General features: G+C 38.8%; 1 protein-coding gene across 1 annotated transcript; it reads right to left on the bottom strand.

Moving 5' to 3' along the window:
- Positions 1-20,360: 20,360 nt before the first annotated feature.
- Positions 20,361-22,621, bottom strand: LOC135645191 (annexin-like protein RJ4). Its single transcript, XM_065163345.1, has 6 exons — positions 22,546-22,621; positions 21,520-21,665; positions 21,222-21,437; positions 20,931-21,143; positions 20,751-20,840; positions 20,361-20,657 (listed from the first exon to the last, which is right to left on the bottom strand). Exons 1-6 carry the CDS (start codon positions 22,619-22,621, stop codon positions 20,460-20,462), a joined length of 939 nt encoding a protein of 312 aa, XP_065019417.1. The 3' UTR covers positions 20,361-20,459.
- Between the last annotated feature and the right edge of the window lie 243 nt (positions 22,622-22,864).

The following is a 22,864-nucleotide window of genomic DNA, read 5'->3' as shown; positions in this document are numbered from 1 at the left end:
GAAATAACCTGGCTCTGATACTAACTATTAGGAACGAGTCAGCACTAAGAGGAGGGGGGGGGGGGTGTGAATTAGTGCAGCGGTAAAAATTACGTCGGTTTAAAATCTCGTTGTGATTAAACCCATTTCGGAAGATGTTAACTTGAAAGTATACAAAAGAGTGTAGTGGATGTAAAGCAAGTAAAGAAGGGCAGTTTGTAGTAAATGTAAATTATAAAAAGTAAATGCAAACCGAATTATAGTGGTTCAGTCGTAGTGACCTACATCCACTCCACCGATTCCTCTTCTGTCGAGGCCACCAACATCTACTAACAATCTTCCTCTTCCATCAAAACACAGATCAAATCATAAACACTATTAGTTGGTTTCATCATCAAAATATGAGATTCAATAATTTGGAGCTAAACGATCTCATCCTAGGTCTTCAAGGTGCTGGCGGTACCATCGCCAATACTAGGCGGTACCACTGCTTGTCAGTCTGACACTAGGTGGTACCATTACCCAGTCTGAAACTGACACTGGTGTTGGGAATCTTAGGGGGCATCATATACGCATCAGAAGAATATAAAAACAAAATCCCTAATTTCCTTAAAGATATGTTCGTCGTCGTACGAAGATTGGTACACAAAAATCGTAAAACTTAAAACTGCATATATAAAAGATTGTGTTACCTAGGGAGATCGTATATCCGTGAATTCCTATAGATTTCTAGGAGAGGGTGAAGGAGGTCAAGTGTCCTCCTCTCTAGTGGTGATCCACACAATAGGGCTGCGACGATGCTCCATGAAGCTATTTGAGGAAGAGAAGGGGAGGAGAATAAGAGAGACAACCCAAAAAGGCTCTCAGCTTATGAACCATTAGTTCCCTTCTATTTATAGAAGTCTCCTATCAACTTAACCCTAATGGATCCCGCCCTATTGTTATTGGATCTCCATCCAACTACCCAAGCCTCTTATATTAGTGGATCTCTATCCAATAATCTCTTATTAGCTCTTATTGGATCTCATCCATAGGATCCAATAATTCAGGGGCTTATTGGATATCCAATAAGATAGGAGCTCTAGCGGATATCTCATACCCCAACCTCTACTCATCCCAACGCCTACCATATGTGTGTCTCTAGGCTCAATATCGAGCTGGCCATGAGTCGTATCTGTCAAAACTCCTTCTAGCTTTAATTATTATCTCCATATTAATTCACTCGACTCATCGATTACGAATGTACTAAGCCACTACGCCGTAATCCCCAGATGATACAAGAGAATCCAATCCATTGAACATATTTGTCCCAATTACCGTTATCTATAGTCCCTCATCCATCTAATATCTTAGAGACTGTATACCAGGCATGGTGCTTTCAGACCCATATAGTTTCTACTCGAGTCTCGTTTTAATTGGATTTTTCTGGAGAACTCTTTCTCTCATAATCCCAATGACCATAGCTAGGGATTTGTCTGAGCAAGAACACATGAGACATTCCTTTCATGACATCGAGAGTGGATGATCCTCTATCGACACTTAATAGTCCTCATAAGGTTGGTTACCACTTTCGATGACCGGTTGTGCTAAATCTGGAACCTTCAGACCTATAAGTCCAATATCAAAGAATGAAGTACTCATATAAGACATCCTTGGTGTCTTAAGTCTAAGGACCAGATACACCACTAGGACTACAGAATCGTTGTCTAACAATAATGCATCATCAATCATCTAGCATTCCATAAGTGGATCAATTAATGAACTCATTCTCCAATGAGCACTTGTACTATATCTCTAGTGTCCTCACATGAGCAGCTATGAGACTAGTTGCATTTATCATATGGATGGGTATACAACACACTAGTCTATCCGATTATTTCGATGTCCATCTCGAGTAACCTATGACCAGGATTATTTAGCGTTTGTGTTTAAAGGAGAATCAGTCCCATTATCGTGATCTCATCACAATCTAATTTCTATTGCATATATCCAAAGACATCATAATATATACATATGTATATGTAATAATTAATATAAAGTGATAAAATATCAAATAATAATAATAAGTAATAAGATCGCATATCAAGTCATACGTGCTATCACTCATGTAATTGGATTGCAAGGCACCCATGACTAGCAATCTCCCACTTGACTTAAAGCCAATCACTTATGTGTCTGATCCCCATTAGACCCCTGTGACGCTTAAAGACAATCTGAGATAATGGCTTTGTCAGTAGATTTGCGATGTTATCTTCGAATGAAACTCTTTCCACTGTTACATCTCCTCGGGCCACGATCTCTTTGATTAGGTGGAACCTCCTTAGAACACTTCTAATGAGACCCGGGTTCCCTTAGCAATCGCCCCATAGTTATCACAATATAAGTGAATCAGCTCCTCGTTGCCCGGCATGACTCCTAGATTGCTAGTTATAGGTGCCCAGCAAGCCAATCACGTGAGTGATGGCACGTGTGACTTGATACAGAATCTTTTTGCTTATTATATTTTGGCGTATATCACTTTATAACTATTGCATAAATGCATATATATATTGTGATGTCCTTGGATTTGTGCAATGAGAATCGGATCGTGATGAGATCACGATAATGAGATCGATTCACCTTTAAACACATATCCTAAATAATCCCGGTCATAGGTTACTCGAGAGGGACATCGTGATAACCAGATAGACTAGTGTGCTGTATACCCGTCCATATGATGGATGCAGCTGGTCTCATAGCTGCTCCTGTAGGGACACTAGGGATATAGTACAGGTGCTAATTGGAGAATGAGTTCACTGATTGATCCGCTTACGGAATGCTGGATGGTTGATGATGCCTTATTGTCAGACAGCGATTTCGTAGTCTTAGTGGTGTATCTGGTCCTTAGACTTGAGACACCAAGGATGTCCTGTATGAGTGCTCCACTCTTTGATACTAGACTTATAGGTTTGGCTGTCCCCAGATCTAGTACAGCTGGTCATTGGGAGTGGTAGTCGACCTTACGAGGGCTATTGAGTGTCAATAGAGGATCATCCACTCTCGGCGTCATGAGAGGAATATCCTATGTGTTCTTGCTCAGACAAATCCCTGGCCAGGGTCATTCGGGTTGAGAGAGAAAGAGTTCTCCGGGAGAATCCGATTAGAGCGAGACTCGAGTAGAAACCGTATGGGTCTGACAGCACCATGCTCGATATACGGTCTCTGGGATATTAGATGGATGAGGGACTATAGATACATGGTAACTGAGGACAGACAGGTCCAATGAATTGGATTCCCCAGTATCGTCTGGGGACTACGACGTAGTGGCATAGTACGTCCGTAGTCGATGAGTCGAGTGAATTATTACAGAGATAATAATTCACTGAGTTAGAAGGAGTTCTGACAGGTATGACTCACGGCCAGCTCGATATTGGGCCTAGAGGGTCACACACATATGGTAGGCATTGCAATGAGTAGAGGTTCGGATATGAGATATCCGACGGAGCCCTTGTCTTATTGGATGCAGATCCAATACCCACTAGGGAAGGACCCATTAGGGTTTGACACGGGATCTCTATAAATAGGAGGGATTCACAGCCTCATAGGCTAGAGTCTTTGGATGCAGAGTCGCAACCCTGTTGTGTGGATCACCGCTAGAGAGGAGGACGCTTGACCTCCTTCACCCTCTCCTAAGGATCTGCAAGGAAACAGGGATATACGATCTCCCTAGGTAACACAATCTCTATACGCAGTTTTGTGTTTTGCGGATTTTTGCGCACCAATCTTCGTACGACGACGAACATCTTTTTGGGAATCGAGGATTTTGTTTTTCTTGTTCTTCCGCTGTGCATATGATGTCGCCCCCCAATGATTTCCCAACAGTGGTATCAGAGCCAGGTTGTTCGTGCGAATGATTGGTTTTGAACTGCGTGTATTGTATTTAGGAAGAATTTTGACGTCAAAATCGTTGACGCAAAAGCGAGGAAGGGCAGCAACAGTTGCTGCCCTCGATCTGCATGCCTGCAGCGGCAGCCGCAGCCGCAGCCAGGCAGCACAGCGCCGGCGCATGCGCAAGCGCTGTGCCTGCAGCAGCCGGCCGGCGGTCTGCTTGCAGCAGGCTTGCGGCCGGCGGGGCTGGCAGCCCGCGGGTAGAGGCGCCTGCGGCCGCTGAGCCCGCGGGTAGAGGCGCCGCGGGGCAGCAGCGCGGGCTGAGGCACCGCAGGGCAGCGGCGCCTGTGGCCGCTGCTCCCACGGGCAAAAACCCCGCAGGCGCGGCCGCCAGCGAGGCAGCACCGCCTGCGGGCGTTGCCCCGCCGGCAGAACTGCCCGCGGAGGCGGCGACGCCCGCGGGGGCGCCCACCTGCAGCGGCAACGCCGCCAGTGGGCGTGCCGCCCGCAGGCGAGGGCAGCGCCCCGCCCCTCGCCGCACAGGTTGCCGCCGGCAGGGTGGCGGCGGCGGCAGCAGCGAAAAGGGGAAAGGACATTAGGGTTTTCTGGGTAAAAGACAGTTTTGCCCCTCGGAATTTGAGAAATTCCAGTTTCTGTCTTTTGTCCAAATTACGAAAATACCCCTATAAATTCAGAAATTCCCTATATGTCCCTGATTTCAGAAAATATTAATTAATTAAAAGGTTTAGTTGATTATTATTTTTATTATTATCTAGTAGTCTTACATGATGATTATTTATACATATGATGTATGATGTGTGGACGGATGATCATGGACCGTGTGATGTGTGTACTTGTGATTATTATTATTGAGGTCTACGAGCCTCCATTATATTTCTCGTTTATTGTCGGGCCTGCGTGCCTATGATTAAGTTGTAATCACATGAGGAGGCGCAGCGGGAGCGTGGATGCGATAGCGGGACCCACGAGAAGGACGATCGCGATGCATGAAGATGCATCAAGATGTCGACGAAACCGACGAGGACGAGATGGACGATCACAGGGCATGAAGATGCACCATTGCACACATAGATCTTGATGTGAGTGATTAGGCCTACTGGCTCGGGCCTAATCATATTAGGTTGTGGTCCATGATCATCTGGTGTGATTGCTTATACACATACTAGATATATATATATATATATATTTGCATGCGATGTAGATATATATTAAATATGTATATGTGTGACATGTCATATTAGGAGACCAAATTATAGAAACATCTCTCGATAATATTAAGTCGGTAAACGTGAGGCAATTAGATTGACCCACGTGGCCTTCCATCGTTATGAGTAGGAACCGATTCCCGGTGTAGGTTGAGTTGGTCGAGTCCCTCGAGACTCACCTATATCGCGATTCGCTATCTTGCTTACGACATAGAGATGTCACCGGTGACCTGAGGGCATGGTATGCTTGGTCGAGTCCCTCGAGGGTATATCATCAAATCGGACTCATCTTGTAACGAAGGTGTTGACTTAACCGAGCATCATGGTTGGTCGAGTCCCTCGAGGCCATGGTGATTCGGAGGCCGAACAGGACGGGAATCACAAGGAGTTGTGATCGGCAAGAGTTGCCTACCTTTTAGGCTTAGTGTGATTGGTCGAGTCCCTCGAGGTTACACTAAGACGCTGATTGGATCCTGATCCCCACTAGAAGTTTGCCGGAGACTTCCGTTTTACGTGATGAGGGTGTCGCGTGACTCGCTAGTAAAATAGTGGGAGCATATTAAGATAGAAGTCCATATCTTAATAGTTTATTTTTTGCAAAATCTGTATGTTATTCATTTCTACTACATCTTTATTTTAAAAAAATGTCGCTTTCAAATCCCTTACGTGACATACTTGATGTCAACCGCCTCACTGGTCCAAATTATACGGATTGACTCCGTAACTTGAGAATTGTTCTCACAGCGGAGAAAATCGTGTACGTCCTTGATACAGTGATGCCTACGCCCGAAGAAGGGACAAGCGAGGATTAGATCGCTCGCTACGTGAAGTACATTGATGACTCCACTCTTGCTCAGTGCTATATGTTGGGCTCTATGACTCCAGAGTTACAGAGACAACATGAAAAAGATGGATGCCAGATCCATTCTCCTACATGTCCGCAAATTGTTTGAGAAACAGGGAAGGACTCAACAATATGAGATATCCAAGAGCCTTTTCCGCGCTAGGATGACTGAGGGGACACCGGTTCAGAACCATGTCCTAAAGATGATTGAGTGGATAGAGAAACTCACAGGTCTAGGAATGGTCCTAGAGGATAATTTGTGTGTGGACATTGTGCTTCAGTCCCTACCAGATTCCTTTTCACAGTTCATAATGAATTTTAATATGAACAAGCTTGAGGTGACTCTCCCAGAGCTCCTCAATATGTTGAGGGAGGCAGAGAGAACTATTAAGAAAGAGAAGCCAGTTCTCTACACTAGTGAGACCAGAAAGAAAAGGAAAGCAGAAAGGTCCCTTAAGAAGGGAAAGGGCAAGGGCAAACCAAGTAAAGCAAAGGTTGCTAAGAAAGACCCAGCAAAGGACAAAGGCCAGTGCTTCCACTGTGGTAAAGATGGGCACTGGAAGAGAAACTACAAAGAGTATCTTGCAGAAAGGGCGAAACAAAAGCTTGATGAAGCTTCAGGTACATTCATGATCAGTCTCCATTTGTCAGACTCTTATGATAACACATGGGTATTGGATACCAGTAGTGCTTATCATATATGCAATTCGTTGCAGGTTCTGGCAAGGCCTAGGAGACTAGAGAGAGGCGAGATGGACCTCAAGATGGGTAATGGAGCAAAAGTTGCTATATTAGCTGTTGGCGAGGTCGCCCTACATCTGCCTAATGGAACTTTTATTGCATTAGATGCATGTTATTTTGTTCCTTCTATTATCAAAAACATTATCTCCATTTCATGTTTAACAGTTAGTGGATATAAATTTGTTTTTGAGAACAATGGTTGTTCGATATTATTAGATGATAAGATCATCACGAAAGGAACATTGCATAATGGTTTATTTATGTTAGACACCACTCCACATATCATGAATGTAAATGTGTCCAAAAGGAAACGAGATGAGTTGAACAGTACATACCTGTGGCATTGTAGGCTAGGTCACATCCATGAAAGAAGGATTCAAAAGTTGCTAAATGATGGATATCTAGATCCATTCGACTATGTGTCATATGCAATTTGTGAGCCTTGCATTCGTGAAAAACTGACCAAATCTCCATTTAGTAGAACTGGAGAGAGAGCCACTGAGTTGTTGGAACTCATACATAGTGATGTATGTGGACCCATGTCAACTCATGTCATTGGAGGTTACTCCTACTTCATTACATTTACTGATGATTTCTCAAGGTATGGATATGTGTACTTAATGAAGTACAAGTCCGAGACCTTTGAGAAATTCAGAGAGTATAAGAATGAGGTGGAGAACCAGACTGGAAAGGGTATCAAAACTCTTCGATCAGATCGAGGAGGTGAGTACTTAAGTACAGAGTTTACTCAGTTCCTCAAGGACCATGGGATGTTATCCCAATGGACACCTCCTTACACACCTCAGCTCAATGGTGTCTCTGAAAGGAGAAATCATACTTTATTAGATATGGTACGGTCCATGATGAGTTTCGCTGACCTACTTCTAGGGATATGCCCTAGAGACCACAGCTTACCTTCTGAACAGAGTTCCAACTAAGTCGGTAGTGTCTACACCATATGAGATATGGAAAGGGAAGAAGTCTGATCTTAAGGTTGTTAAGATTTGGGGCTGCCCTGCCCACGTTAAAAGACACAACCCCGATAAGTTAGAATCAAGGACAGAGCGATGCATATTTGTGGGATACCCCAAGGAAACTTGTGGGTATTATTTCTATCATCTCGAGGACAAAAAGGTCTTTGTAGCTAAGAGAGCTGTGTTCCTTGAGAAGGAACACATTCTTGGCGGAGACAGTGGGAGAATGATAGAATTGAGCGAAGTTAGAGAACCAAGCTCAAGCACCACTCTACAGCCCGAGTCTGTTCAGGAACCTAATACACAAGTTTCAACTTTACGCAGGTTTGATAGAGTATCTCATCCTCCTGAGAGATATGTGGGACATATTAGAGGAGAGGATGCTGAGGATATTGATCCTTAGACCAACGAGGAGGCTATTATGAGTATAGACTCCGGGAAGTGGCAAGAAGCCATGAATTCTGAGATGGATTCTATGTACTCCAATAAGGTTTGGAACCTAATTGATGCGCTCGAAGGTATTGTACCCATCGGTTGCAAATGGATCTTTAAGAAAAAGATCGGAGTAGATGAAAAGGTAGAGACCTATAAAGCAAGGCTAGTGGCTAAAGGGTATCTTCAAAGGCAAGGTGTTGACTACGACGAAACCTTCTCACCCGTAGCAATGCTAAAATCCATCAGAATTCTATTGGCTATTGCAGCACACTATGATTATGAGATCTGGCAGATGGATGTGAAAACCGCATTCCTCAATGGGAACCTCGAGGAGGAGGTGTATATGATGCAACCTGAGGGATTCGTGTCCAAGAACTGCCCAGATAAGGTGTGTAGGTTGCTTAGATCTATTTATGGACTAAAGCAAGCTTCCCGAAGTTGGAACATAAGATTTGATGAGTCAATCAGATCTTATGACTTCGTTAAGAACAAAAGGATGCTTGGCTTATCCCAGTCCAGGTAAATAGAAACCATTGTCAAAAGGTTTGGCATGGAAAATTCCAAGAAAGGGCGAACATGGATATGATACCTTATGCCTCAACAATAGGGTCTATCATGGATGTCATGCTATGTACTAGGCCTGATATAGCGCATGCTCTGAGTGTCACGAGCAGGTATCAGGCGGATCCAGGCTTGGAGCACTGGAAAGCAGTAAAGTGTATCCTTAAGTACTTGAGAAGGACTAAGGATCTTTTACTAGTATATGGAGGTAATAGCCTTAAGGTTGAAGGCTTCACTGACTCAAATTTTCAGTCTGATGTCGATGATAGCAAGTCGAATTCAGGGTATGTGTACACCTTGAATGGAGGAGCAGTGTGCAGGAAGAGTTCCAAGCAAGATACTACTGCTGACTCGACCACAGAGGCGGAGTACATTGCTGCATCGGATGCAGCAAAGGAGGGAGTCTGGGTGAAGAAGTTTATCACAGATTTGGGAGTCGATACAGATAGCGACAAGTCGACTTCCTTATATTGCGACAACTATGGGGTGATTACTCAAATAAGGGAACCCGGGTCTCATCAGAAGTGTTCTGAGGAGGTTCCAGCTTATCAGAGAGATCGTAACCCGAGGATATGTAGCAGTGGAAAGAGTTCCATCCGAAGATAACATTGCAGATCCACTGACAAAGCCGTTGTCTCAGATTATCTTTGAGCGTCACAGGGGTCTGATGGGGATCAGACATATAGGTGATTGGCTTTAGGTCAAGTGGGAGATTGCTAGTCATAGGTGCCCAGCAAGCCAATCACGTGAGTGATGGTACGTGTGACTTGATACAGAATCTTTTTGCTTATTATATTTTGGCGTATATCACTTTATAACTATTGCATAAATGCATATATATATTGTGATGTCCTTGGATTTGTGCAATGGGAATCGGATCGTGATGAGATCACGATAATGAGATCGATTCACCTTTAAACACATATCCTAAATAATCCCGGTCATAGGTTACTCGAGAGGGACATCGTGATAACCAGATAGACTAGTGTGCTGTATACCCGTCCATATGATGGATGCAGCTGGTCTCATAGCTGCTCGTGTAGGGACACTAGGGATACAGTACAAGTGCTCATTGGAGAATGAGTTCACTGATTGATCCGCTTATGGAATGCTGGATGGTTGATGATGCCTTATTGTCAGACAGCGATTCCGTAGTCCTAGTGGTGTATCTGGTCCTTAGACTTGAGACACCAAGGATGTCCTGTATGAGTGCTCCACTCTTTGATACCAGACTTATAAGTTTGGCTGTCCTCAGATCTAGTACAGCTGGTCATTGGGAGTGGTAGTCGACCTTACGAGGGCTATTGAGTGTCAATAGAGGATCATCCACTCTCGGCGTCATGAGAGGAATATCCTATATGTTCTTGCTCAGACAAATCCCTGGCCAGGGTTATTCGGGTTGAGAGAGAAAGAGTTCTCCGGGAGAATCCGATTAGAGCGAGACTCGAGTAGAAACCGTATGGGTCTGACAGCACCATACTCGATATACGGTCTCTGGGATATTAGATGGATGAGGGACTATAGATACATGGTAACTGAGGACAAACAGGTCCAATGGATTGGATTCCCCTGTATCGTCTGGGGACTACGGCGTAGTGGCCTAGTGCGTCCATAGTCGATGAGTCGAGTGAATTATTACAGAGATAATAATTCACTGAGTTAGAAGGAGTTCTGACAGGTATGACTCACGGCCAGCTCGATATTGGGCCTAGAGGGTCACACACATATGGTAGGCATTGCGATGAGTAGAGGTTCGGATATGAGATATCCGACGGAGCCCTTGTCTTATTGGATGCAGATCCAATACCCACTAGGGAAGGACCCATTAGGGTTTGACACGGGATCTCTATAAATAGGAGGGATTCACAGCCTCATAGGCTAGAGTCTTTGTTTGCCTTTCCTATTCTCCTCTCCCTCTCCACCTCAGAGTAGGCCTGGAGTTTTGAGGAGCGTCGTCGCAACCCTGCTGTGTGGATCACCGCTAGAGAGGAGGACGCTTGACCTCCTTCACCCTCTCCTAAGCATCTGCAAGGAAACAGGGATATACGATCTCCCTAGGTAACACAATCTCTATACGCAGTTTTGTGTTTTGCGGATTTTTGCGCACCAATCTTCGTATGACGACGAACATCTTTTTGGGAATCGGAGATTTTGTTTTTCTTGTTCTTCCGCTGCGCATATGATGTCGCCCCCCAATGATTTCCCAACATAGATCTGTGATAAACTTCTTCATCCAGACTCCCTCTTTCGCTGCCTCTACTGCAGTAATGTACTCCACCTCTATGGTCAAGTTAGCAGTAGTATCTTGCTTGGAACTCTTCCAGCATACTGCTCCTCCATTCAGGGTATACACATACCCCGAATTTGACTTGCTATCATCGACATCAGACTGGAAACTTGAGTCCGTATAGCCTTCAACCCTGAGGCTACTACCTCCATATACTAGTAAAAGATCCTTAGTCCTTCTCAAGTACTTAAGGGTATACTTTACTGCTTTCTAGTGCTCTAATCCTGGATCCGGCTGATACCTTTTTGTGACACTTAGAGCATGCACTATATCATGCCTAGTACATAGCATGACATATATGATAAACCCTATCGCTGAGGCATAGGGTATCCTATATATGTTTGTCATTTCTTTAGTAGTCTTTGGGGATATACTCCTAGAAAATGATATCCCATTTCTCATCGTTGTGAGACCTCTCTTGGAATTTTTAATTCCAAACCTTTTAACAATAGTGTCTATATACTTGGATTGGGACAAGCCAAGCATCATCTTGGATCTATCTCTATAGATCTGAATATCCAAGATATAAGATGCTTCCCCTAAATCCTTCATAGAGAAATATCTAGATAACCAAGCCTTTACCGTGGATAGCATTCCTACATCATTCTCAATGATCAGGATGTCATCCACATATAACACCAAGAAGGTGATAGCGCTCTCACTTACCTTCCTGTACACACAAAGTTCATCTTCATTCTTAACGAAGTCATAAGATCTGATTGCCTCATCAAATCTTATGCTCCAAATTCGGGAAGTTTGCTATAGTCCAAAAATGGACCTAAGCAACCTACACACCTTATCTAGGTAGTCCTTGGACATGAATCCCTTGGGTTGTATTATATACACCTCCTCCTAAAGGTTGTTATTGAGGAATACGGTTTTCACATCCATCTGCTAGATCTCATAATCATAGTATGTTGCAATAGCCAATAGAATTTAGATGGATTTTAGCATGGCTACTAGTGAGAATGTTTCGTCATTGTCAACACTTTGTCTTTGACGATACCACTTATTCACTAGCCTTGCTTTATAAGTCTCTACCTTTCCATCTATTTCGATCTTCTTCTTGATGACTGAGGGGACACCAGTTCAGAACCACGTCTTTAAATCTCCTTCGAGGGATCTAATATGTCACCATAGTTAAATTTTTGTCATAGGAAGGTCCATTATAGGCTAAAATATCATCTTGATGATATTTAAACAATAATTCCTTTATTTTAATGCTTATATTAAGGCTATCATGATAAATTTTTTAATAATTGATAATAATAATAAACATGTAATCATGAATAATACATTTGACATACATACTTAAAATGTCAATAATAAACATGTCAACAAAAATATAAACAAATTCATATATACAAATAAGAAATGTAAAATTTAATATGAATTGATAATTTGCTCATGATATTGCACATACAATTTATTCATTACCATTTTTTTCATAAATATCATAGAAGATATTAAATAACATAAATATTATCATTAACATGAATTAAAGCCCCCAAAATTCTAGGATAATTTAACATCAAGAAGTTGACATAAAACTCATGATGTTGCATATGATAGTTTTCCTAACAATTTAAAGTCTCAAAACATTTTTCATGATTTTATATATGCATCATATATATCATAATTTTACATATGCATGATACTTTGTCATGAAAAACATATCTTAAATTTCATGTACCACAACCCCCACATTTCAAGGGTTATGCGTTATAAATCATAATTATGTAATTAAAAGGATTGCAAGATATCTATACTAGTTGATAATGGAATCTTATAAGATAAATGTGTCTAAAAACATGTGACACTAATATCCATTTTTCAATTTAACATGATAAGAAAATCTTCGCCATCACATATTTGCGAACATAAATGGATCATATATTTATACATCAAAAACTCCTTTAAGTGGCAAAGAATTTTAGCACATGAATTGTATACCCAGCGTTCTTGTTTGCAAAATTATTAGATAATATGACATAATATAAAATTCAAACATATCTGATCAAGGTTTAATATAAATATACCATGACATAATACAAGATTTGAAACTTAGGAAAATTAGAATATATATATTTAGAGAAGTTGCATTCAATGAAATTACCATCTTATCATTTTTCTAATCAGAACTAGCTTCAAATAATCTAATTTTATTATAAGATCATCAGAGAACAATACCAATAGATAATATGTAAAACATTGACTCAATGATTGAACAACTTTGTCTAACCTATGATGAAAATGTTGGGAAAAATCTGTTATAGCCCAAGTAACTCTTTCCCTCTTTGTGTTTCAAAATGGGTTTCTCATCAAAATACTAACTTATTATCAAAAGTACATATTAATTAGAACAACATAAACAGTAGAGCAATAAATTAATCATACAATGAGACCAAATTTTAATGTGGAAAATCTAATGCGAAAAAATCACAAGACCGTAATCCACTTTAAACTTTCACTATCACCAATAATAATAATAGGTTTACAGTAAATCTTCTCTAGAATAATCAGAGGATCACAATAACATCAATATAGATCTTGGTTCAACATTAACGTATCAACACCACCAAAGATGGATTTCATGAAAATAGAATTTTAGGTCTCACAAAATGGGTATAGTACGAAAATATCTTAAAGAGTGTAAACTGTAGATTGTTAAGATTGTAGAGCTTACTGTAATGATTCTCTGTATAAAATTTGGGTCAAAATTGATAATGTTTGGCCATTGATTTTCTCTATTCTTTCCTCTCGCTGTGTGCTACCACCGCTCGCTATACGCACGCTCGTTCGCTGCCCTCACATCTCATCCCTTTTTTTTCTTTTTCTTTTTTTTCTTTTTTAATTATTGATTTGGGCTCAAAAGGCCAAATTGTCTAGTCCAAGCCAACATATGGGTTGGACCCAACAATTCTCCATCTCTAACTCATATGGTTAGCTATACTAAGCCCGCTATTCTCTGTTCTTTCCTCTCGCTGTGTGCTACCACCGCTCGCTAAACGCACGCTCGTTCGCTGCCCTCACATCTCATCCCTTTTTTTTCTTTTTCTTTTTTTTCTTTTTTAATTATTGATTTGGGCTCAAAAGGCCCAATTGTCTAGTCCAAGCCAACATATGGGTTGGACCCAACAATTCTCCATCTCTAACTCATATGGTTAGCTATACTAAGCCCGCTCTTCGCCTATATGTTTCAAGTTTCTCCTTAGGCAAAGACTTTGTCAACATATCTAATCCATTCTCATTGGTATGCACCTTTTCTAACTATAATTCTTTCATCTCAGGCATATCACGAATCCAGTGATATCTTACATCAATATGCTTGGATCTAGAATGGTATGTTGAATTCTTGGAGAGGTGAATGATGCTCTAACTATCACAGTAAATAGTATATCTTTTCTGTTTCAAGCCCAATTCCTGTAGAAACTTTTTCATCCACAAAGTTTCCCTGCAAGCTACAGTAATTACTATATATTCTGCTTTTATGGTTGATAGAGCAATACAATTCTATAACTTAGATTGCCAAGAGACTACTCCCCTTGTAAATATCATCAAGAACCCTGAAGTGAACTTCTTAGAATCAGTATCACTTGCCATATCTACATATGTGTACCCTTCTAACACAGGTTCATCACTGCCAAAACATAAACACAACTTGGAAGTACCTCTTAGATATCTTAATATCTATTTCACCACTACGTAATATTCCTTTCCAAGATTAGAGAGAATCGGCTAATAACTCCAACTGCATAAGTTATATCTGGCCTAGTACAAACCATAACATACATCAAACTGCCTACTATAGATGAGTAAGGCACTCTGGATATTTCTTCTTTTTCTTTCTCACTTGTAGGATATTATTTCGAACTAAGCTTGAAATGACCTACAAGTGGAGAACAAATTGCTTTGGCTTTACTCATATTGAATCTTTTAAGAACATTTTTAATGGAAGTCTTCTGAGATATCCAAATCTTCCTTTTCTTCCTATCATGAAGAATCTTCATGCCAAGTATTTATTTTATCGATCCCAAGTCTTTCATGGCAAAAGACTTACTTAGCTTTTTTTTTAAGCTTTTCAATTTTACTAGCATCATAGCCAACAATTAGCATATCATCAATATATAACAGGAGAATAATGAAATCATCATCCAAAAATTTCTTCATAAACACACAATAATCAGATGTGGTTCTATTATACCCTTAGCTCATCATAAATGAATCAAACTTCTTATACCATTATTTATGTGCCTGTTTGAGTCCATATAAGCTTTTTCTAAGCTTACATATCAGATTTTCTTTTCCATTGAATTTGAAACCTTCTGACTACTCCATATAAATTTCTTCTTCTAAGTCACTATGAAGAAATACTGTTTTCATATCAAGTTGCTCAACTTCTAAATTCAAGTGGGCAGCCAAATCAAGAACAACTCGGATAGAGGACATTTTCACAACTAGAGAAAATATTTCTTCTAAGTCAATACCTTTCTTCTGACTGAATCCTTTTATAACTAGTCGTGCCTTGTATCTTTATTGTGATCTATTATTTTCAATTTTCAATTTGTAAAACCATTTATTCTTGAGAGCTTTCTCTTTTTAGGTAACTTTATCAAGTCATAGGTGTGGTTCGAATAATTTCTTGGTCAGTTTCTGGCTCTCCCCCATCAATAGGCATAACATACTCATGTGGAGGATATATAGTAGATAATTGTCGCTCTCTTATGGATCTTCTCAATGGAATCTCAACTAGTGGTAGAGGTGCTTATTCAGTTGATTCAATATCATCAACTGTAGGAGTATCATCATTGACATTCTCATCACAATCTTCTTGTTCATCTCCCCCATGATCATCATGAACTATAAATGAAGGAACTGGACTCGAACTCCAAGGTATATAAATAGAAGTTTTTGACTTCTCAATATTATCACCATCATTAAATAATTGGCCTTCAAAAAACACAACATCTCTTCTTCTAATAATCTTCTTGTTCACTAGATCTCATACCTAAACTCTTCATCTTATTATCCCAAGAAGATATATCTTATTATCAAGCTTGGACCTTTCATCTTTGGGAATATAAATAAATACTTTCACCCAAAGACTCTCAAATGATTATAAGATATATCTTTTCATTTTCATACTCTCTTTGGAACATCACCTTTCAGAGGAATTGATGGAGAAAGATTTATAAGGTCAATTGTAGTTCTCATAGCCTCTCCCCAAACTGACTTAGGTAACTTAGCGTGGAAAAGTATACACATATTCCTTTCTTTAATGGTTCTGTTCATCCATTCTGTCACACCTTTCTGCTGAGGAGTTTTAGGAACTGTTTTCTTAAGCTTGATACTATGAAACCTGCAATAATTCTCAAAAGGACCCTTGTACTTGTCACAATTATCTACTCGAATACACTTTAGCTTTCTACCAATTTCTCTTTCAACATTAACATGAAACTCTTTGAAAACATTGAATACCTGGTCTTTAGATTTCAAAGCAAAATCCTAAACTTTTCTAGAATGATCATCAATAAAAATAACAAAATAAAGAGCACCTCAAGAGTTCTAGTTTACATAGTACAAATATCAGTATGAACTAAATCAATAACATCTGATCTTCTAGATGACGGATATATATGAAATATAACTCTATGTATTTTTCCAACTAAGTAATGATCACAAGATTTAAGAGATGTACCTTGCAACTCTGGTAAGAACTACTTTCTAGCAAGAGTTTGAAGTCCATTCTCGCTGATATAACCAAGCCTCTTGTGCCAAAGATCTATACTTTCATCCTTCTGAATTGCATTAATCTCTCCTTTATGTAACTTAGCTTCCATGATATAAAAAGAGTTAAGCTTCTTTCCTCTTATTACAATTAGAGAATATTTAGTGAGTTTCCATTTGCTTTCACCAAAATAGTGTGTAAATCCCTCATCATCAAGTTTTCTTGTAGATACCAAGTTAAGACGAATATCTGAAACATGTCTGACATCTTTGAGTATCAATTTGCTCTCAATACTGGTCTCCAAGCAAATATCTCTAATACCCACAATCTTCGATGTACTAGTGTTTCCCATTCTGACATTATCAAAATCACTAGTAGTGTAAGATATGAAGAAATCAACATGAGAAGTAATATGAAATGAAGCACCAGAGTCAATTACCCAATTACTGTCCTGAGCTACAAGACTAACACAATCGTTATCACAAACAATAATGATATCACCTTCAGCAGCAACTATATTGGTCTTTCTCATTTTTCTTCCATTCATTCTGTTCTCGCTTTCAAAACCTATACTCTTTCATGTGACTTGGCTTGTTATAATGGAAATATTTGATATCTCTTCTAGACTTGGATATTCCTTTATAACCATGTGGATTTCTACTATGACTTCTTCCACGTCTTTCTTGTTTTTTAGTAACAAATGCACTAGAAGAAAATTCACCCTATTATTTCATTCTGGCATCTTTATTTTGTAAACTATCTTTAACCATATGTATAGTTAGAGTCCCCTCTGGTGTGGAGTTACAAATTGTTATCACATATGTTTCCCAACTTTTTGGTAAAGAGCTGAGAAGTAATAATCCTTGCATCTCATCATATATATTCATTTTCATAGCAACCAACTTGTTTGCAAGACTATGAAATAGACTTATATGCTCAACAATATTACCACCATCTTTATAATTCAAATTTACAAGCCTTTTGAGAAGAGAAATTCTATTTTCCACTGTTTTTTTCGCAAAAAGGTTTTCTAACATTTGCCAAACAATATCAGTTTTGGTTTCATCAGAAATATGCTTATGCAAATTTATATCCATCTATCTTCTAATATAGACAATAGCTTTTCTATGTTGAACTTTTCATTCTTTATCGTTTGTAGTAGAAGGTTTATCTTTAATCTTGATGGGCTTATACAAATCTTTGCAATAAAGTAGATCTTCCATCATACACCTCCAAGTGAAATAATTTGATTAGTTTAATTTAATCATATGACTCTTCCATTTCAATTACATAAGAAAAAAGCTAACACCAAACTTGTTATACCACTTATTTGAAAAAACTTGTTATAACGAAATAACTCTTTCTCTCTTTGTATATCAAAATAGATTCCTCATCAAAATACCAACTTATTATCAAAAGCACAAATTAACCAGAACAGCATAAAAGCAATAAATCAATCACATAGTGAGACTAAATTTTAACGTAAAAAATCAAATGTGGAAAAAACTACGGGACCGTAGTCTACCTTAAACTTCCACTATCACTAATAATGATAACAAGTTTACAATACATCTTCTCTAGAATAACCAAAGGATCACAATAACATCAAGAATATAGATCTTGGCTCAACATTAACGTATCGTCATCACCAAAGATGGATTTCATGAAAAAAAAATTTTAGATCTTACAAAATAGGTATAATAGGAAAGTACATTAAAGAGGGTAAACTATAGATCAACACTATTAATATTATAAAGCTTATTGTAAAAATTTGGGTTAAAACTAACAACGTTTGACCACTGATCGTTGGAAAACTCAAAAACCTATTTTCCTTTTTTTTATTTTGACAGCAGGCGCACACTGCTCGTTGTACGCACGTTCGTTCGCTGCCCTCACGTCTCCTCTTCTTTTTTTTTTAATTATTAATTTTAGCTCAAAACTTTCAATTATTTTGTCTAAGCGAACATATGGACCGGACCAACAGAAAATACACCAACCGATCATTTATCTGTTGATCCAAAGTATCCAGAATGCCTGAATCTGTCACTAGCTTTTGATACTCTTATAAGACTAGGATTTTGTAGGTCAATGAACACTCGATATTTACGTAATGCGAAAATGATTCACGATATATCCTAGGAAAACAAAAACTCAATAATCTTCGAGGCTTTTACAAGAAAACCAGTAACTTTGCCAACAGAAATCAAAACATTGATGCGTCCTTCAAAGAGACAATATGAAATAACGATTAATTTTTAAAGAGTAATAGGCGAGAAATAATCTATGCAACAGGAACTACCATATCACATAACTAACTACATACGAATATGGCATCATGATACAAGAATAAGATTTCATAATTTAAATAAAAAAATAATTTATTTAAATTTATTTATTAATTCCTTAATCAAGATCCATCAAGGTTTCACCCTAAATTATGGGGGTAAAATGTAGAGTATTTAGATTTTTTATTAAAAAACTAATAAAATATTATAATAATGAAATATAAGAATAAAATTTAGAAAAAACACTTGAAGCTATGTAATCATTGTCTTAAGACAAAATCTCATCCTTATATGCTGAATTGTTGATCGAGATTTTTATCCCAAGATTCGATCGGTATTATCTCTCTTACGAGAACGATCGTGGAGTGACTTGATTAACCTCTTTCAGTAAATCAAGTAGCAAAATCAATTAGTATAAACCAATTAGACCTCCATCTGTTAACCTCCCTAAAATCATGAGAAATTTTACAAGCTTAAACTTTATTTACATGCTAAAAAATCTTCATGATATGATTAGTATACTACCATATATATCCTACTTACGCTCATTAGTATATTTTTTCATACATAACCTACTTTAGAAGGGACTAATGTTCCTGTTCCTATCTCATCTGTTGCAATTATTGTTGCTTTTGGTTACATTTTAGAATGCAATAATTTTGTTTGTCCCATTGATCTTATTAGTCTGGGCTTGGGATATATCTTCCTCAACGTTCAAGATAAATTTATTCCTCTCGGTCGGTCTCTCTACCAAGCTTCATATCCTATTATGTTTGAATCCCTTGCTCTTTTTGAGACCCTCATATGAGCTAGATCCTATCAATGGAGGAATATTTTTATTTGTATGGATGTGTTGCATATTATCAATTTTGTCACCACCCTTCTTGGAACCCTCATATAAGCTAGATCTCATCAATGATTTATTCGCATAGATGTTTTGCCTATTATCAATTTCGTAATTGATTTTGCTAGAATCATTGGGTTCTCTTCTTTTTGTATGGTTTCTGTGCATAATCCCTTTAAGTATGTTTCTTGAGTAATTGAAGCTTCTTAATTATTTTCTCAAAAAAAAAAAAAAAACAGTGTAATCTATCTATCTTACTTCGTTTAGCCAGCCGTCTTGAATCTCCTCTTTCCTTTTACGATGTTGATGAGACCAAAAGAATCTTAATCCTAAGAATATGTCGATGGCTGGATTAAGCAAGTGGTTGACGCAATCCAGCATCAAACATGAAGATAAATTCTTCATGAAATTGCGCAGCTAATTTGGTGCATTCAAATCTTCAAAATGATCATGAAACTTTAGATCAGAAAAGATATACTGAAGTTCAGATTAATCACACTGAATTGATTTAGCCATTGCTAGAATTAAGACACGAAAACAAACGGACTCAAACAGATCATAAGATAGAATGCCATTGTCTTAAATCAAACCTCAAACCTTAAAGAAAAGTGCAACAGTGAAATGCTTCTACACCAGCAGCAATTAAACAAACAAGGATGTCAGAGTTCATCATCTGAAATAAACATATTTAGTTCCCTACTAAAGCAAGGAGGAAGCTATTGTAATGCCCACATGTCTCGGTACCCACTGCATGTTTGAGCGTGGCATTAGTTCTCTTATGGAAAATCTCTTTGATCACCTTCAGATCCTTCTCCGCATGCATGACGATGACGCGAGTGAGTGCATCTTCATCAGTACCTGCTTTGCCGACTGCATTCTGGAGAACCTGCAGCTCAAATTACCCGGTCAAGTAAATAGCCGGAGATGAATATGCACGAGAAAGATGAGATCTTCTTTCGTAGATTTGATGGATGTTCACCTTTGCAAAGTGCTTCTGGGGTGACACAATGCATCGTATCGCCATTCGTAGTGCCAATGCAAATTCATTTGGAGACTCAGAAGTCAAAGCCTAGTCATAGTCATAGCACACGAATCAGCAAATCAATTCAGTACCTAAGACAGTTCGTTCTGTATGAATGCCACTCTAAGTGTAAGTCACCTTTGTAATGGGAATGCCGTATTCGTCTTTGTAATAGTTAAAGGTAGCGCAAAGTTGGGCCTTGCTTCTGGTACTCAGGATTCGAATGACCTCACTGTGGTTGAAGGTCTGTGACTTGATAGCATCGTGAAGAGTTTTGGCTTCCAAACGAACTACGCCTGTGTCGGTCTCGTCACCATCGTATCTGTATGTGCTCACCAGTGAAACCAAAAGCTGCAATACAAGCCATTATATAGATGACATATCACCGCCAATGTATATATATAAATGCCACAATTCTGAAGTGCATGCCTGTCTAAAGTCTCCAACAGTGTGGACCGCAATATCTTCTTCCAGGGAACGTTTATAACGAGCATGGTATTCCTCCTTCACCGCCAGCAGCTCTTTCGGGGAATTGACGCATGCAATTTCTATGATCGCTTGGTAGTCGATGTTCTTCTTCACGGCGATGTTAGCGATGATAGCCTCTCGTTCAACCGGGTCAAATATCCAGAGGTAGACAGCTCTCTTCAGGAGGAAGTGTGATCAAATTAAGAGGTATATATACGTAAGCTAAGGCAAGCAGGATGCAGAAGATAAATGTAGGTACCTCAAGGTCTCCAGATAATTCGGATTCAAGTCGCATGATAAGATTCTCCTTGTACTGTTCCTCGAATGCCAATCTTATTATCTTCCTTTGAGTAGCATCTCTATGTGCTAATATAGTGATGAGTGCCGTCTCATCTGTTCCCCAACCTAGCACAACAAATTAAAATGTGCTGTTTAGAGCTTACGAGTTTGTGATGCTAATCTTAGATTTCGCTGTGGCAATAAGGCGAAGCTAATTCTTAAATAGTAGCAGCACGTCAAAATGACCTGTTTTCATATGCAAATAGGTTTCCTACAAATACAAGCAAGACTTATCAACATCAAAGAATGGGTGCCACTACACCTAACCAATGCAGAACACAGCCATATATATATATCCATCGAAGGGTTACATCTTGATGCAAATATGTTCTAGTTTTCAAACACAACAGAGTTCGATTCACAGGGGGTGATTTTTAACAATAAAAAAATATTCCATTTGATTCTTTGTTAAAAATAATAGAAAAGAAAGTAAGCAGTAAAGAATCGAAGAATAAAGCAAGATGGGATAGGTGAGATGCTGCATTGCAATTTGTGGGAGAAAGAAGCAAAGGGGGACTTTATTTTTCACCGGCTCATCTCACCATGACACCTGGGAGTGGGGTTTACATGGCACCATTTTTGGAGCCCAAACAAAATAAAAAAATAAATAAATAAAAAACTGTAAGAAGCCTAAGAAAAATACACTCACAAACATATATATATATATATATATATGTATGTATATATATATATGTATGTATATATATATATGTATGTATATATATATATGTATGTATATATATATATTTATGTATATATATATATTTATATATATATATGTATGTATATATATATATTTATGTATATATATATATTTATATATATATATATATATATATATATATATATATATATGTATGTATATATATATTCGGAGGATGTGTAACAATAGTGATATCATACTTCCAATTAAATCTTTGCATGTACCAGAGAAGAGAGATGATACCTTTGCATGCCTTCCAGATCTGCTCGGCGTCCTCTGATGCAGACGGAATGGTTTCAGGCACTGCAAGAGTCGCCATGACAGCCTCTCCCTACTATTCCCCTCTCTCCACTTGTCTTCAAAGATGAACCAGAAAGTAGTGGTGCAAGAAGACAGTTTAAATACACCTTGGTGGCATGTGTAACATATACGTAGGGCTGAGATGTAGCGAAGGAAACGTAAGGAACTTCGAGGATAACGCCTTGCTGACTCGCACAGAAGAATCAAAGCTTGCTTTAAGAGCGAATACGTAACGTACGCTACAGGCAAATGTCCTACCCAT

The sequence above is a fragment of the Musa acuminata genome, chromosome BXJ3-8 (genome assembly GCF_036884655.1).
Source record: "Musa acuminata AAA Group cultivar baxijiao chromosome BXJ3-8, Cavendish_Baxijiao_AAA, whole genome shotgun sequence".
NCBI classification, from domain to species: domain Eukaryota; kingdom Viridiplantae; phylum Streptophyta; class Magnoliopsida; order Zingiberales; family Musaceae; genus Musa; species Musa acuminata.
The sequence above is the reverse complement of the archived record's forward strand: the minus strand, read 5'-3'. Positions and strand labels throughout refer to the sequence as shown.